At 40.3% G+C, this 17,573-nt stretch overlaps 1 protein-coding gene across 1 annotated transcript in view; it reads left to right on the top strand.

Moving 5' to 3' along the window:
* Positions 1 to 17,573, top strand: part of LOC122653907 (syndetin) — a 104,629-nt gene that overhangs the window by 55,232 nt on the left and 31,824 nt on the right. Inside the window, exons 13-19 of the mRNA XM_043847866.1 lie at positions 5,923 to 6,492; positions 11,083 to 11,621; positions 11,697 to 11,760; positions 11,885 to 11,987; positions 12,117 to 12,292; positions 13,505 to 13,630; positions 13,745 to 13,815. Coding sequence (XP_043703801.1) covers positions 5,923 to 6,492; positions 11,083 to 11,621; positions 11,697 to 11,760; positions 11,885 to 11,987; positions 12,117 to 12,292; positions 13,505 to 13,630; positions 13,745 to 13,815 — 1,649 coding nt within the window. The remainder of the gene's footprint in view (positions 1 to 5,922; positions 6,493 to 11,082; positions 11,622 to 11,696; positions 11,761 to 11,884; positions 11,988 to 12,116; positions 12,293 to 13,504; positions 13,631 to 13,744; positions 13,816 to 17,573) is intronic.

The following is a 17,573-nucleotide window of genomic DNA, read 5'->3' as shown; positions in this document are numbered from 1 at the left end:
TGGTTCCATAGGGCTATGATGTTAGTGGGATATAAGCAGAGCAATGCTGATCACACCCTATTTATTAAGCGGGTTGGTGATCACCTTACCATTCTTATTGTCTATGTCGATGACATAGTAGTTACTGGAAATGACCCTGTTGAGATAGCTACTTTGAAGAATTTCCTAGGGAAGGAATATGAGATCAAAGATAGAGGAAAGTTGAAATATTTACTCGGTATTGAGGTAGCCCGATCTACTAGAGGTATATTCCTCTCTCAAGGGAAATATATTCTAGATTTTCTTTCAGAGACAGGTATGCTCTGATGTAAGCCTGTAGATACTTCTATCGAGGCTAATTCCCATTTAAAAGCTCAGGTGGTGAGTTGGTTGATAAGGGCAGATACCAACGCCTCGTAGGACGTCTCATTTATCTGTCCCATACCATGCCTAACATAGCATATGTTGTGAGTTTGGTGAATCAGTACATGCACGACCCTTGTGTTTCTCATATGGAGGCTGTCTTTCGGATTCTGAGGTACCTAAAGTCAGCTCCAGGGAAAGGTATTTTGTTTTCACCCCATGATCATATGCATGTAGAGGCCTTTACTGATGCAAACTGAGCTGGTTCACCAGATGATAGGAGATCAACTTCTGGATATTGCACTTTTGTTGGCGGCAACCTTGTTACCTGGCGTAGTAAAAAGCAGAGTGTGGTTGCTCGGTCTAGTGCAGAGGCTGAATTTCGTGCTATGGCACATGGTGTTTGTGAGTTGTTATGGCTTCAAGGTCTCCTTTGCGATTTGGGTCTTCTTGTTCATGTTCCCATGATGTTATACTGTGACAACAAGTCTGCTATCAACATTGCCCATAACCCAGTTCAGCGTGATCGGCTGATCGCACCAAACATGTTGAGATTGATCGTCACTTTATCAAAGAAAAGCTAGAGTTGGGCCTTATCTGCATTCCTTTTGTGAAGTCCAGTGAGCAGTTGGCAGATATTCTCACCAAAGGGCTTAGTAGTAAAGTGTTTCATCCATTTTGTGCAAGTTGGGCATGTGTGATATCTATGCTCCAACTTGAGGGGGAGTATTGTAATATGTGTAATATTTGGGTACATGGGTAGTTTAGTCTTTTGGGTGTAACCCTACTATAACTTGTCTCTATTATAAATAAAGAGGCTAGTGTCATTATTGACACAAGTCATAATTCCCAAATCCCAACATATATGGAGCGGTGGAGGTGTTTCAAAGGTTGTTGTTTGTAGTTGGTTTAGTGGTTTTTATTAATATAAGGTCTGGAAGGGTGGTAAATGTTTTGCTTTTCTCTTTTCTGATCTTTGGGCCTTGCTTTTGCGCATTCCAGATTCCTGCCATTGGGTCCTGTTCTGATAGAGCTTCAGCCCCAACCAATTGGCCTTCATTTCTGGTAGGTGCATCACTGATAATATTCTCCTATGCACTGAAATTGTTTGAGGGTTCGATAGGAAATCCCACTCCCCAGCAACTCTCATGAAAATTGACCTTCATAAAGCCTTCGATTCTCTCCGTTGGGACTTCCTCTGTCGTGTCCTACTTAAAATGTCCTTCCCCCAATCTTTGTCCATTGGACCCACTCTTGCATTTCCTCCCCCTGCTTCTCAGTCTTTGTGAATGGTAGCCCTGCTGGCTACTTCCCTTCCTCTGTTGGCATCTGCCATGACTGCCTCTATCCCCTTTCCTCTTCACCTTGGTGCCTGAAGTCCTCTCCCATAACATCCAAACCAAAACCGACCAACTTTTAATCTCCCCATCCCCAAATGCATAGTTCTCATGCTGTCTCACCTCGCTTTTGCTGATGATCTTCTCCAAAGGCAATCCCTCCTCCATCTCGTCTATTATGTTCTCCTTGCATCTCTTTGAGAGTCTTTCGGGCCTCCGCTTTAATCTCCTTAAATCCCACCTCTTCCTTTCTGGTGTGTTTGAAGTGGACAAAACCACTCTTCATGGGCTCATTGGTTTCTCCCTTGGCCATCTTCCCGTCAAATACTTATTGCTCCCCTTAATTCCGGCCAGGTTGAATAGTCGTCACTGCACCCTAATGCTTGATTTTATCCGTAAAAAGCTCAAACTTTGGAAAGGCAAACTCCTCTCCTATGTTGGGAGATTAGAGCTCATCAGATCAGTTCTTCAATCTTCCTATATCTATCATAGTTATCAAGACGGGAAGGCGACCATGGTGTTTTAGAGGGAAAAAAAGAAAGGTGACACAGCCATGGCTCCCAAGGCGACCAAGGAGTCTGGACGCCATGGCGATGCCTTGATAACTATGATATCTGTTGGTATGGGGTCTTTGGACTGCCGAAAGCCACCATTAAAGCTATGGAAATCCTTATGTGTGCTTTCCTTTGGAAAGGAGTTGAAACCTGTAGATTCCTCTACCCCCTCATTTGGGCCACCACCTGCCTCCCCAAAAAGGAGGATGGCCTTGGTTTGAGAATGAGTAGGGACTCCAACACGACAGGTATCCTCAAATTGATTGGAAAATTGTTTCCAAACATTAAAGCATATGGTGTAAATGGATCTATTGAAGTCCTCTCAAGAATAACTCTCTTTGGTCTGCCCCCTATCTCTCTGGTGCTTCTTGGATCTGGCGTAAAATCCGTCTCCTCTGCCCCACCGCCATTAGATCCATCTCCAAAAAGATTGCCAATGGGACTTCCACTTCCTTTTGGCTTGACCATTGGCTCCCCCTATCCTCTCTCTTCCTTCTCTCCTTGGTCCAAGCCTCTTTTCCCCCCCCCCTTCCATCCGGCTACCCCCCCCCTCCCCCCAATCAGAGTGTACGACCTGGTTCCCCTCCCCCAATGGTCTATTTTCCTCCTCTTCAGCTTGGAACTTTGATCATGTTTGTGCCTCCTCGGTCCTTTGGAATAAGATTGTTTGGTTTAAGGGTCACTTCACCGCCACAGCTTCACGGTGTGGAGAGCCCTCACTCATTGTCTCCCCACCCAATCCTTCCTCATCCTTAGGCAGATACACATTCCCCCTCGTTATGTACTATGTTGGAATGGTCTAGAGGACATTGATCACCTTTTCTTCTCCTGTCCCTTCTCTACCTCCATTTGGAAACGAGCCTTAGATAGTTGCTGACCAGACTGGCCTCGCCCTTGAAGATGTTTCCCCCTTCTCTTGGGAGTGGCTTTGAATTGATATGACCTTCGGGAGAACTACTTGTGATATTGCAGGGAAGCTTACTTTTGGTGATACTCGGAGTGGAATCTTCAGAGATGGACCTCCAATTCTCGGTCTCTTGACATGATTTGGAAAGCCATCTTCTTCAATTTCAGCTCCAAACTTCTCTTGCTTTCCCCTTGTACTGTGCTTGATACCCCAAGGAACAGGCGTATTTTTGTCTCCTGAGGTTCACCTGTTTCTTTGTCTCAACCTTTGGGTCTTCCTCCTTAGGGATTGGCTCTTGTTTATTCCCCCTCTTTTCCTTGTATACTCTCTCTCTCACCCACTTTTGGGGTTTTGGTAATGAAATTTATTCATCCAAAAAAAAAAAAACTACTAAAGATTGGATTGAAAAAAGAATAAGCCTTGGGCAATTTGGCAAAGAAAAAACTACTAAAGAAACCAAAGACTGTGAATGACAATGAGTGGAGTACATTTGATGGCAATGAAGGCAAAAAATTGTTGGTTGCACTTGTCCAATGCATATGTCAGTTGGTCGGTCCATGACCAAACTACTAAGGTATCAGTTGGCACCACCAAACTCATGCCTAGGCACACTTTGATGAGTGTTAAAAATTTAGAAGGTTAATTTATTTAATGAGTAGTGAAAAAACTGCATTGATGTTAGTTCATGATATTCTTGTGGTTTACAGAGAATACAAATAAATCGCTACAATAAAGCACTTTCTTGAATTTGAGAGCATTGTCATGTATGATTGGATTTACGGGAATGAGCTTGTGATTACTTAAGCATTCTTGTGAATAGATTAACTTGGTGTTTTTTGTATGGTGTATTTAGGATAGTATTTAAGTTCTCATAACTATATTTATTTTACAATGCATGTTGATGGGTAATGCAGATCAGAGGTACTTAAATAAGTAACCATCTCAGTAGCAAAACCAGAGCCAAACAGTGACTTGTTCCATTTTCTTGTTCAAAACTGAACCACAGTTCAGTTCTGGTTCACTCTAAATCTTGGGGAGTTAATTAAGTCTTAGTCTTTGTTATTTTACTATAAAGTAAATGGATTAGATTATGGCACTCCAAATAGCCTGCAGCTAGGATAAGTTTTAGTTTTAGTTTATGTTAAGATAACTATGCCTGTTTCTTTGTCTCAGCGAGATTTTGATTTTGTCTCGAGATATCGCAAGATGGTCGAAATTCGACCGAGTTTTTGCATTTTTTTTATTCGAGCTGCTGTTTCGTTTCGGTCAGGTCGAGATACTCGAAATATGCGAGATCTTGACCTAGATTTCACGAGATTTATTACTATGGTTATAGATAGGGACTCTGAGTCATATACACCTTACTTACCTATTTTGTTAAGTTGTAATCTCATTATAAATAAAGTGGACCTCTGTCATTATTGACAAGTCGAATCATTCCCTAGTCCTCTGATTCTCAACTGTTTACTTGCTTATTTCAGTTTCCTATTTGTAACAGGATTCCAATCACAGTTGGGTTTCCTAGTCTATCCATGTTTTGCCTTAGAGTAGGATTGATTTTGATTTGTTACTACCTTTCCTGAATGAATCATGTTTCAGTTTGCAGCAAGTCTATATAATAGTGTAAAGGCCAAAGAGCCTCACACAATTTTTATGTTGAATAAAGCTTGGCTTTTTTGCCCTATGTTCTGTATGATTCAGTGCGGCCTTTAGTGAGATGCTTGGTTCATATCAATTTATCCTTCTATCACTCTTCTTCATCTTGTCCACCATGAAATCAGGTCAGTAGTTTCATACTTGTGCATACCCTGTTGCTGGAATTTCAAGCTATTTTTTGTTGAAGTCTCATTTAAAATGAGACTTCAGATTTAGCAATCGGGCTACATTCTGAACATACCCACGGTTCAAAATCCGATGCTTGTACTGGTTTTCTGGAATCGTGATTCCAGTGGGATTATTCCATTCCTCCATATATGTCCATAGGATTTTATCTATATTTTGGGATAGTTTGCTTCTCCATTATTCTGACCTGTGACCAGAATATTAGCCCAATCTGATTTATGGATTTGAGATTCCTATCCCAAATAGGATTCTTCAGATTCTAGGAATCTAACCATTGGTTTGCACCTAACTTTTGGCATCTTATTCTCATATCAGAGTAGAAGGTTCGACCAGCTATTGAATCACATCAGAATCTTTGATTTCATGATATTAAAATTCTCTTGAATTCTAGTTCTTGTCTTGACTCGCAAATTTGGTTTCTGTTTAAGTTTCTAAAACCTAATCTTTTAGATTTTTAGAAACCCATTAATTGGTTCTTAAGTTTCTTGGGGATTGGACAATGTTGGGATACTCTTTAAGTTTGTGATGTGGTCTCAAACTTAGCTGAATAGTTCATTCAGACTCGGGACTGCCCTAAGCAAGCAATATCTGATTGTTAGGGTCTAACCATGTTTTAGATTATCATATTTTTAATCATTTAGCATTGAATATTTTAATCTTGTCAATCTTTTATTGGTCTATTAAAGATTATGTTCTAAGGTTTGTGACATTTTAGAATGCTGATATTTAAAGTAGTTGGGTTTTATGTTTTTATGCTGTATGAAGGACATTTTGAGTGATTGTTGGATTGGTTATTCTTTCCATCAATAACTCGTCATTTTCAGTTTTGGGTTTTTTAGCCCATCTTGAACTTCTTTTTGGTCTTAGAATTTTATGTTTTTTTATTATTATTTTTATATTAAAGAGAATTTTTACCAGGGACTTGCATCTATTGTTTCAGGATTCAGAATGCCAGACTAAGCACGTGAAGCAGGACCCTAATGACATCTCTGCATGTTCAGAAGATGTTCACTTGCCAAAGAATTTGAGTAAATCCCAAGCAGAGAATGGGTCTCTTTCTGATTCTTTGGATAGAGTGCCAGTTAATTCTTTGCCAGTGGAATCTACAACAAGCACCATAGTTGTGAATGATATTACAGGAACCACTGGGTCCCTGTCCTTAAATGCTCATGATGCAACTTATGAGGGAAGGGATGATGATGGTAATGCAACATCAAGCAGTGCTTCTTGGGATGATTTGAGGAAAGATGCTATAGCATATGTTGCACAGACATTACAGAGAGGGCGAAAGAACCTCTGGTATCTTACCACAAGTCGTGTGTCAGTATTACTTTCGTCTTCTGCTGTTTGTTCAACAAGCATGCACCAATTCTTGAGAAATTACGAAGATCTGAATGTCTTCATCTTAGCTGGGGAAGCTTTTTGTGGAATTGAAGCAGTTGAATTCAGGCAGAGGTTGAAGATTGTTTGTGAAAATTACTTCTCAGCCTTTCATCGGCAGAATGTACATGTATGTCAGTTTGTGATTAGCATAGGGTTCTTATTATTTATTTATTTGTTTGTTTGTTTGTTTATTATTAGTGTTATCATCATCATTATCATTGTTATTATATTATTATTTGCATTCTTCACAAATATTTCAGAATTTGTTCCTACATTTTATTTCTTTGAATGAATAATATTTTATTGTGCAACAGTCAATTCTTATTTTTAACTCTATTTTAAATTTGATTTTTGATACAGTGGCTAACTACACATCAATTAGGCTATATTTGCCTTTTCTTATGCATGGTAGCTTGTGGATTGCAACAGTTGTTAAGCTGAGAATTAGTTTTGATGTTCTGCTGCAGTCTTGTGGAATTAAATCAGGTCGCATTCACTGAAGTATCCAGAATATTAATGTCAGGGTATAAGAAAATACTTGCAGTAGCTCTCCATGTGGGATATTCTTAATCATATGGTCTGGGGTAGGATAATTACTCTCTACTACCCTACTTTTCATCTTTTTCTGCTAATTTGTCAAACAGCTACCATTGCGTATACAAGCATATGACATCAATTTGGTAGTCCAGTGAGCACATTATGTTGCATAAAAAAAAGAACTTTGCCAGTGAGGAAGTATGCCCTGGTAAACGCCTTTGACCTAGTTTTATGGGAAAGGGAGCTGGTTTCCAGTCATGAAAGAAAAAATTCCTATTGAAACCCACCTACTACCCTGTTCTGCTCTCGAGTCTTTTCGATTTAATCAGTTGGGACCTGCCAGTCTAAACAGCTCAGGCTGGGACCGACCAATTAGGAGCTGTATGGCAACGTTTCTATTCCAAATTAGTATTTCTGAGTCAGAAGTACTTTTTTGTGTTTTAGTTAATTTGGAATACTTTTGTTCCAAAAAATGTTGTATGGTAAAACTGGAAAAAGGTATTTCTGCATCTAAAAAAAGAACAGAAACATGTATGGAATGCATATTAACAAAATTATTTCTTCTGTTTGTACCAAATTACATAAAATGCCATCCTACACATTTTTAATACTCATATATTTGAGAACACAATTTTAGCCACGTTAGCAAGATCGTCGAATGTTTAAATCAGACACGTGTGGTAGCACTGGGTAGCAGTGGTGGTGATGGTGGAGGCTCGAGAGTCCGTAATATCAAACCTTTTTGTTTTAAGTTTTTGTTTTTTAAGGCTTCTTCAAATTGTTTCACAATGCTAAAAGTTGCTCCATTGTGACCAAGTTGTTGCGAGATCGAGTCTAGAAACAGCCTCTCAGCAAAACAGGGGTAAGGCTGCGTATATTATGACTCCCCAGACCCCCCAGTGGCGAGAGCCTCATGCACTGGGTATGCCCTATTTTCAAATTGTTTCTCAATTGGCCATAAGAAGTGTTTTTTTTTTTTTCACCTGGTTTGTTCAAAAAATCATAAAAACAGACCGAACAACACATACAAGTTCTGTTCCAAAAAATACAAAAACAGCAGAAGAGTTATTTGGCCATGCTTTATAGCATGATGACTTGGGCTCAATATTATACAAATGCAGACCAACATTCTATGCCCCTCCCTCTAGTAGGTAATGGTGGAGACAAAACTTTGGGCCAGCTTGGAACTTTCACATGATGCTAGATTTCTTTTTTTTTTTTGGCGAATAAATAATTCATTACCAAAACCCCGAAAAGCAGGGAGGGGGGGAGATTCAAAGACTCAAGCCCTAGGGAGAAGGGGCAGGAGATTGAAAAAGAGAGACAGATACGCACCAGGAGACAACAATACGCCTGTTCCTTGGGGAATCAATAAGAGAACTATGGGGTAATATGTGGAGCTTTGAGCTGACATCAAAATAGATGGCTTTCCAAATCATATCAAGAGAACGGGAGTCGGAGGTCCCCATCTACGAAGATTCTGCTCCATCCAAATGTGGGAGATAACAGCACCAAACACAAGCTTGCCTGCAGTATCACAAATAGTATTGCCAGAGAAGGACAAAGGTAAGGGTCTTCTTCTACGGGGCCAACAGGATTCAGGGGAATTTTTTCCAAATAGAAGAGGCAAAGGGGCAAGAGAAGAAAAGGTGATCGATGTACTCAAGACCGTTCCAACAGAGGATACAGGAGGGAGAAATAGGCAGCTACCAGTGGAGGAGAAAGGATTGGGTGGGGGAGGTAGTGGGTAAAGGATCTCCAGACAATAACACTATGGAGGGTGATATGACCTTTAAACCACACAAGGTTGCGCCAAGGGACAGCGGGGGCTTGAAGTCTAACAAAGTCCTAAACTGAGCGGGAGCTAAAAAGGCCCGAAGGGGAGGGGACCTAGGAGACTATATCCGATGATGAAGGAATGGGGGGGGGGGGGGCGGAGGGACCAGGCATCATGGAAGATGATGGCAGAAACTGGGGCGTGTTTAGGAATACCAGAGGAGTACACCAAATGGGCAACTACAGTGGAAAAGAAGACTCTTAATGGATGCTAGAAAAGCCAAAGGGAGGTTGATGTCCCATTAGCAATCTTGGAAATGGTAGCTCTAAAGGCTAAGGGGCGGAGGAGGAGGATTTTGTGCCAGACCCAGGAGGAGTTTGAAGGCTGGTGGATAGCCCAAATGGAGTCTTTTTTGAGGAGGTAGGAATAAACCCAGTTGACCTAGATGGAGTCCTGCTTAGAGGAGATTTTCCAAAGCAATTTTAGAATACCAGCAAAATTTGTATCGTGGATTCGGCGCAAACCCAGCCACCCTCAGCTTTCAGGAGGCAGGTAGCAGCCCAGCTAAGGGGATGGAGGAATTTAGGAGATTGTTTTCCTTACCAAGGAAACCGTAGAAAAGGGATTCCAAGGCTTTGATGGTGGTTTTGGAAAGCCCATAGATGCCGCTCCAATAGATATAGGAGGATTGGAGAATTGATCTTATCAACTCAACCTTTCCAGCATAGGAAAGAAGTTTACCCTTCTAGAGTTGGAGCCTTTTACAGATGAGATTGAGCATGGGGGTACAGTGGTGACCAGTCAGCCTAGTGGGAATGAAGGGCAGGCCTATGTGCTTGACAGGGAGGGAACCAAGGGAGAATCTCGTCAGGCGGAGGAGGGTATCCTTCTCCAAATCAGAGACACCCGAGAGGAAGATGTGGGATTTTAGAAGATTGATGTGGAGACCCGAGAGGGACTCACAGAGATGGAGGGGGAGGACATAATGGAAGAGATAGAGGAGGTGGAGGCCTTAAAGAAGTCATGACATCGGCAAAGGCAAGATGGGTGATATTGAGGGCTTCACATTTTGGGATGGGAGAGATAAGGAGTTGGTCAGTTTTGGACTGAATACTCCGAGAGAGAACCTCGAGGGCAAGGATGAAGAGGAAGGGGGAAAGAGGGCTGCCTTGGTGAATATCGACTGAAGAGGAGAAGAAACCCTAGAGTTCTATTTAGATTTAAAATGTTTGTATGGCTTGCTTCTGTTGACCTTACATTGATTTCAAAAGGAAACTTAATTTAGGTGATAATGAAGGATATATTCTCCCTAGCATCTTGCTATACATTCTTTGAGTAGTCACCTTTTTTTGCCCAGAAATTCTCAAGTTTTACTGTTTTCCCATTTTTTGCAGAAATTCTGCTGAAACTTCTCAAATTTTTTTTTTTATCAGAAACAACTAAATGATGTATTAATTTAAATGAAAAGAAAGGTAAAATTAAGGTGTAACCTAAGTATTCCCTCCCTCCCCCCAAAGAAAAAACAAAATGTGCCACTTAAACTTTCTGTCACTCCCCGCGATGGGAAATCAATCTAAATCGAGTTTGAGCTTTGGGTCAATATAAGATGGAAAATTGGATGTGTTTTCAAAGTCTGTAGATGGTGGGGTTGTCAAGCTTGTTCTGGAGGTGTTCTTTTAAGGGTTTATGGAGACCCTGGTGATTGTGATTTGTTAGTAAGGTTTAAAGTATCGATATCGGGTATTGTATTGGAAGGGTGATTTTAAGAGAAGTAACGTATCGTATTGGAGAGATGCAAGATATTCTAAAGATACGTATGGAAATGGTCAAGAAACGTATTGAAAGGCTCAAGATATGAGCAAAATACAGTTTTTAAGCATAAAACACTATAAATAAGTAAAATATAAATATATTATTTATAAAAGGAGAACAAAGTATGACGATACAAGTGCATTCAATTGATATGTATATAGGATGAGGTTTTTACATGTACTTAAAACCTTGATTGTTAGGTTGGTTTTGGAGGATTCTCTTGGTTCCTGGGTCGCATTTAGGTTGCTGCGCTAGTGTTTTCTTTTTCTTTCCTTTTACTTCTTGCTGTGCTTTGCCTTGATTCTGTGACTCTCCTACTGTTCACTTCATATGTTATTTGTTTGAGACTCTAAAGAAGAAATTTTCGGTACAATTAGGTCAATTTGGGGTTCAGCATCTAAATTATTCAACTATTTTCTGCATCAAAGTGTTTATTATATCTGGATTTGAAAAAAAATTGATGCATACTGTGTTTAGAAGAAACCATGAGTTTTAATTCATGGGTTTCCTTTTGTACTAAACTCATCATATTGACTGATATTATATATGGATGTGGCTGAAAAGATGACAAAATTGGTTTGCATTGTCCAGGCACTGAAAATGGTCTTGGAGAAGGAGACTTGGCAGATAATGTCACCAGACACCATACAAGTAATTAGTTTAGCAGGCCTTGTTGGTGATGGAGCAGCTTTAATTGCTCCATCCGATGGGAACCCCGCCAAATTCGAGGCACTTCATTCCAAGAAATCTCCAGACCCAGTTGACTCTGGCAACCAGAAAAATGGATTTTTTCAATGGCTTAGAACTGGAAATCCATTTCTATTAAAGCTGACGTCTGGTTCCATCGAATCTCTGAGCTCTTCCCTACTGCTTAATGGGACAACTGATGAAAAGCTTTTTGAAGTCTTACACAATGATAAGTTCTCTCCAAGGAACGTTGACGTGAATCATGTGAATGGCAATAATTCTGTTCCTGAGGATGAAAATGAGGATCTCTTAGCAGATTTTATTGATGAGGATAGTCAGCTTCCTAGTCGGATATCTAAACCCAAGCTTTCAAGAAATCATTCTTCCCATTGGAATGATGACGAGACGACAGCACAAACAGGATCCTCGCTTTGTCTTCTAAGGTAGAAACCTTTGCACGTTCATAGTTTCTGATACTTTTATACATGTATTTAGCTGATTGAAGGCATAATAATTAGGTTGATGGACAAATATGCAAGGCTCATGCAAAAATTAGAAATAGTCAATGTTGAGTTCTTCAAGGTATGTTCTAAAATTTTAAATGCGTTAGTTTTCTTATGCCTTTTTTTGTTTGGGGCCGGGGCTCTAGTGATGCATTTCCATGGATGTTTTCTGCATCTGTTTCTCATTCAATGAATCATTGCAGGGAATCTGCCAATTGTTTGAAGTCTTTTTCCATTTTGTATTTGAAACATTCAGTCAGCGAGACATACATCCTAGTGGAAAAGGCTTAACAGAATCTCTTTCCTGTAAGATCCTTTTCCTTTTAATTTATATTTCCAAATATCTGACATTTTTGTTAGATAAGGCTTGACCTACAGCTTCTATTTAAGATAATTCATACACTTGAAGGATTATATTTGTCTTCTGGTGCCCAGGCCGACTCAGGACGGCATTATCTAGAGTTACACAGGATTGTGATCAGTGGATAAAACCACAGATAGTATCATTTTCTTCCTCTTCTCCAACTTCTTTGAACACATCATTCCCACAAATGGACGTTACTCCTACAAGTCCTCCAAGTCATGTGCCTAGTACTTCATTTGGGCTCAAGGTATTCATTACATGCTAAATATTGCAGCTGTATGCATTGTTTTCCTTCTTTTTTTTTGGGGGGGGGGGGGGTGGTGGTGGTGGTGGTTTAGAGACAGATTTGTTTTTCCATTTGACTAGTTTTCTCTTGCATGGTCTCTATTTCATTGTTCACTTAATATATATGAGAAAAAGAAAAGGTAAAAGCAACATGAAACAAGAACCCAATCTCGAAATCTTACTGCAAGCATATGAGAAGAATAGTTCAGTGCAGCAAAAGCAAAAGAAACAGAATGGGAAAAGTCGAGGGCAGGATAAAGGAAAAGAAGTTAATTGGGAATCTGCCCCATCATCCAAGGTGGTTGATAACGTTCAAGGAGATAACATTAACTACATCAGCTCTCTAATTCCTTTTTAAAATAAAATTTCCCCTGATATTACTGAAGAGAACTAGTGAAGCAGGATGATATGGGATGAACCACCTTAGTAGATTAATTTTTATAATGTTGGGTATTGAGAAGCAAAAGGATCTTCCCAAGGTGAATCTTATCGCCACTACTTACAACATATCTGGAGTGAGGAGGAGTTGGAAGACATAGCTGGCATCTATCCTGGGAAGAACAGAGTAAGCTGACTATAATGAGCTTAGTTTTATAACCTGTGAATTTTGTCTTTATAGCACCAATGAGGTTTATTCAGTGACAATTGAATTTGGTACTCAGGGGCCAGGGCTATGATCATGAAGAAACATAACTATAATTTAATATTATCAATGGATCAATTTGCTTGCTAGGGCAGTGATCCGTGATCAAGTGGGGTGCAAGGTGATGCTGATATGGACGGCTGGAGGAAGGAAAGCTCTAAAATTAAAAGATGTTGTGGCAGGGGAAAACATTATTTTCCGCAATGGGGAAGCTCTTTGCGAGTTGGTTGTTCTGCTGTTATGGTTGGGCTTTCGATCATTTCCACAAATATGATGGAGAGGGATGGGTGGATTTGTGTAGGTCTGTAGGGGTGAAAAAGAATTGTTGTACTGTTTTCTTGAGTTAGTTGGTTGGTTTGTTTGTGGAGTGTTTCGTAGTTTTTCCTTCTATTTTGGCTTGGCCTTTACAGCGGCATCTCCTTTATCTGTTTCTCTCTTGCTTGTAATTTGTTCTCCTCCTGTTGTTTATCAAGTAATAGTAATAATAACAAGAATAATACTAATACTGACAATTACTATTTTTTTTTGCAGGAAAGATGTGCAGCTGCTGAGACGGTTTCTCTTGTTGCTCGAATATTGCATCGATCTAAGCCTCATCTCCAGTCAATGCTTTTGCAACATAATGCAGCTATAGTTGAGGATTTCTATGCCAATATTGTATGAATCTTTGTTTTCCTCTGATGATGTCATAATTATATTTGATCATCTTCATCCTTATTAGTTTTTTCCTGCTTCTTATCTCCCCATTTTAAAAATAATGGTTTTTATCAGGTGGATTCTGTGCCAGATCTTGCAGAGTACATCCATAGGACAACTGCTAGGATGCTTCTTCATATCAATGGGTAATTTCATGATAATCTAGGCTCATATGTGCGGAAATTATTTTTAATTGTAACAAAATTAAGATTATATGTTAATTTAACTAGTGCCTGTGTAAATGATCTCTGTGTCACATACTCACATGTAATAACTAATGTTGCTGGAAAATTTCTATTCTCTCCATATTCTCTATCATTCCTCTGCAGTGTATTTTTTTTCGTAGTTCATTGTTGAGAACAACATTTTAATGTGGTGCAAATACGTGTTCTTCCATGCTCTCTGATGTTCATGGCAACTTCGCTGGTTGTGCCTATAAAGGACTGAAAATATTAATGTCTGAATTTATTACCCTGTGCAAATGGGTGTTGTATTGTGTTGGTTATTATGATTTTAAGGTAATATTGTCAGATATTCCAAATTCCTTGCCTCCATCTTTTCTGGCTAACAAATCTTCTCTAAGCTTCACATGAGGAAATATGTTGAAACACTGTAATATCTTTAGAAACCCAACGAAATGGCTACTATAGAAAATGTGCTTTGGAATTTAGAGAATGATGTAGTAAAACAAGTTTGTTACTCAATAAATTTTTGCAAATTGTTATTCTTAGTAATAAATGTGGCTCAAGTAACCAAAATTCTTTCGCTGCTGCAAATATTTGGGACTTTGACAGCAAGAAGTCCAGCCTTTTCATATGTTGTTGATATCCACTCACCATGTAACCAAAATGGATATATTTTGAAATTATATCTTTTACTGAGGGTATTTATCTTTTGGAATGCTTTTTATTCTTGTCTCTTTGGTCATATGCTGTAATATGTAGTGGTATCATTGTCAGTTCTCTTCATCAATATAAGAGAGTTGATAGGAAACCCTCCAGTGTGCTCCCATTCCCTTCCTATCCTTTCTCCTTTCCTTCTCTCTCATTCTAAACCTAAGATATAATTGTTGAAACTTCAATAGCTGCTATTTGTGCAGTTATATTCATGTTCTATTTAGTTTTTGTTTTACGTTTTAGGTGAAAATGTGTATGGCTTGGTGTGGTTTGACCTATCAGATTGTTTGACCAATGTTACATTACAGTATCTGAACTCTACTTAGTTACTAAAGAGGGTTATCATTTTTTTTTAGGTGAATACAAAATCTATTACCAAAGCCTGAGGGGGGCGAGAGGGAAAGAGGTGGGGGGGGGGGGGAAATATACAAAGGAAAGAGAGAGAGAGAGAGAGGGGGGGGGGGGGGGAGAAAGAAACAGACCCCAGACCCAACTAAGGGGGGGTATGGAACCGTAAAAGAGCTTTATCTAAACCCCTGGATACAATAATATGCCTGTTCCTTGGGGAATCCAAAAAAGTCATATGAGGCAACAAACTAAGCTTAGAGGAGACATCCAAAAAGATGGCTTTCCAAATCAGGTCAATGGAACGAGAGTTGGAGGTCCATCTCCTAAGGTTCCTCTCCATCCAAATCTGGTAAAGAGCTGCACCAAACACAAGCTTGCCAATAATGTCGTAGATAGAACAGCCAGGGTAAGTCATGACCAGCCAGAGCCATTCTCGAACGAAAGGGAGGGGGTTCCTGTTGCGAGGCCAAATAAACGAAAGGGCTTTTTTCCAGATGGTAGAGGTAAATGGGCAAGCAAAGAAGAGGTGGTCAATGTCTTCGGAACCGCTCCAACAGAAGATACAAGAAGGGGGGGCAGGGATACTTCGGTGAAGGAGGAAGGCAGGCTTGGGTTGGAAGGCAAAGGTTAAGGGTTCTCCAGGCCAAGAAGCTATGGTGAGGGATGTGACCTTTGAACCAGAGTAGCTTGTGCCATAGGACAGTAGGGCTTGGGTCCTAACTAGGTTCCAAGCAGATCTAAAGCTAAAAAGACCGTTTGTGGAGGGGAGCCAAATAACTTTGTTTGCATGAGCTGGGGGGGATAGGGGAAGGGGGGGGGGGAAAGAGAATTCCAGATCAAGGAGAGGGTGAGGGGAAGAGGGGCTGGGGGGGTCCAAGATCCATGAGAGATGATGGAGGATAGGGGGGCTGACTTGGGAATGTCGGAGGAGTAAATTGCTCTAGCCCCAAAGAAGTTATAGAGGACTCCATTGGGGTGCCAGGGCAAGCCAGAGGGAGATGGAGGACCCATCAGCAATAGTAAGGAGGTGGCTCTAAGCGCCAAGCGAGGAAGGAGGAGGATCTTACACCAGACCCAGGAGGAATCCGAAGGGATGGAGACGGTCGAAATGGAGTCTGTAAACTAATGAAGAAAAAGGAAGAAGAAGAAGAAGAGAAGCTGAGAGAGAAGAGAATTTGCAGAATTGGGAGAGTTCCACGATATGTATTACTCTCCTCTAAACCTTCATTATGTAATCACTTAAAGGGTAAAACAGTAAACACCTAAATAAATAAAAGAAACAACCTAATAACTAATAGACTAATATACCCTCCTCACTGTGCTTTCGGTATTAGCTCTCTGCACTAATTCCAAGATCACGATAACACTCCCCCTCAAGCTGGAGCATAGATGTCAATCATGCCCAGCTTGTTACAAATATAATCCACTCTTGCACTTCCCAATGACTTTGTGAACACGTCTGCGTGTTGTTCTCCTGTACGGATATGGCCAGGAGAAATTAAACCTTGTTGTAGCTTTTCTCGAATGAAATGACAGTCAACCTCAATGTGTTTCGTCCTCTCATGAAACACCGGATTTGAAGCAATATGGACAGCAGCTTGACTATCACACCACAGTTTCATTGGAGCATCATCAACAAAGCCAAGTTCAGTCATTGATTGCTTTACCCACATCAACTCACAGGTAACATGTGCCATAGCCCTATATTCTGACTCTGCACTGGAGCGGGCAACAACTGTCTGTTTCTTACTCTTCTAGGACACCAAATTTCCACCAACAAATACACAGTAACTTGTAGTAGATCGTCTATCAACTGGAGATCCTGCCCAGTCAGCATCTGAAAAACCTACTATCCGCCCATGACCATGATCACTGTAGAGAAGACCACGTCCAGGAGCCTTTTTAAGATAGCGTAAAATATGCACAACAACCTCCCAATGAGATGTCCAAGGAGCAGACAAAAACTGACTCACCACTCTAACCGGAAAAGCTATATCAGGCCTAGTCACTGTGAGATTTTTCAATTTTCCAACAAGCCTCCAATACTTTTTTGGATCACCTAAAATCTCACCATCCTCTGCAACAAGTTTTAAATTAGGATCCATAGGAGTATCTAGAGGTTTAGAACCTAGCATTCCTGTTTCTGACAGAAGATCAAGAACATATTTCCGCTGTGAGAGCGAGATCCCTTTCTTTGACTGAGCAACTTCCACACCCAAAAAATATTTCAGCCTTCCCAAGTCCTTGGTCTGAAATTTCTGCTGCAAGTGTGCCTTCAAACCATCAATTCCAGAAACATCATCTCCTGTGATGACTATATCATCAACATAAACCACAAGAAACAATTTTCCACCTTCAGAACAACGGAAAAATACAGAATGATCACTATCACACCGTGTCAGCCCAAACTCTAACACAACTTCAGTAAACCTGCCGAACCAAGCTCTAGGGGACTGTTTCAGCCCATAGAGAGATTTCTTCAATTTACATACTAAGCCAGACTTCCCCTGAGCAACAAACCTAGGAGGTTGCTCCATATAAACTTCTTCATGCAAATCACCATGCAAGAATGCATTCTTGACATCAAGCTGATATAAGGGCCAATGATAAGTAGCAGCAAGAGATATCAAAATACGAACAGAAGTAAGCTTTGCCATGGG

The sequence above is a fragment of the Telopea speciosissima genome, chromosome 3 (genome assembly GCF_018873765.1).
Source record: "Telopea speciosissima isolate NSW1024214 ecotype Mountain lineage chromosome 3, Tspe_v1, whole genome shotgun sequence".
In the NCBI taxonomy this organism is placed as follows: domain Eukaryota; kingdom Viridiplantae; phylum Streptophyta; class Magnoliopsida; order Proteales; family Proteaceae; genus Telopea; species Telopea speciosissima.
Note: the sequence above shows the minus strand (reverse complement) of the source record. Positions and strands in the feature narration are given on the sequence as shown.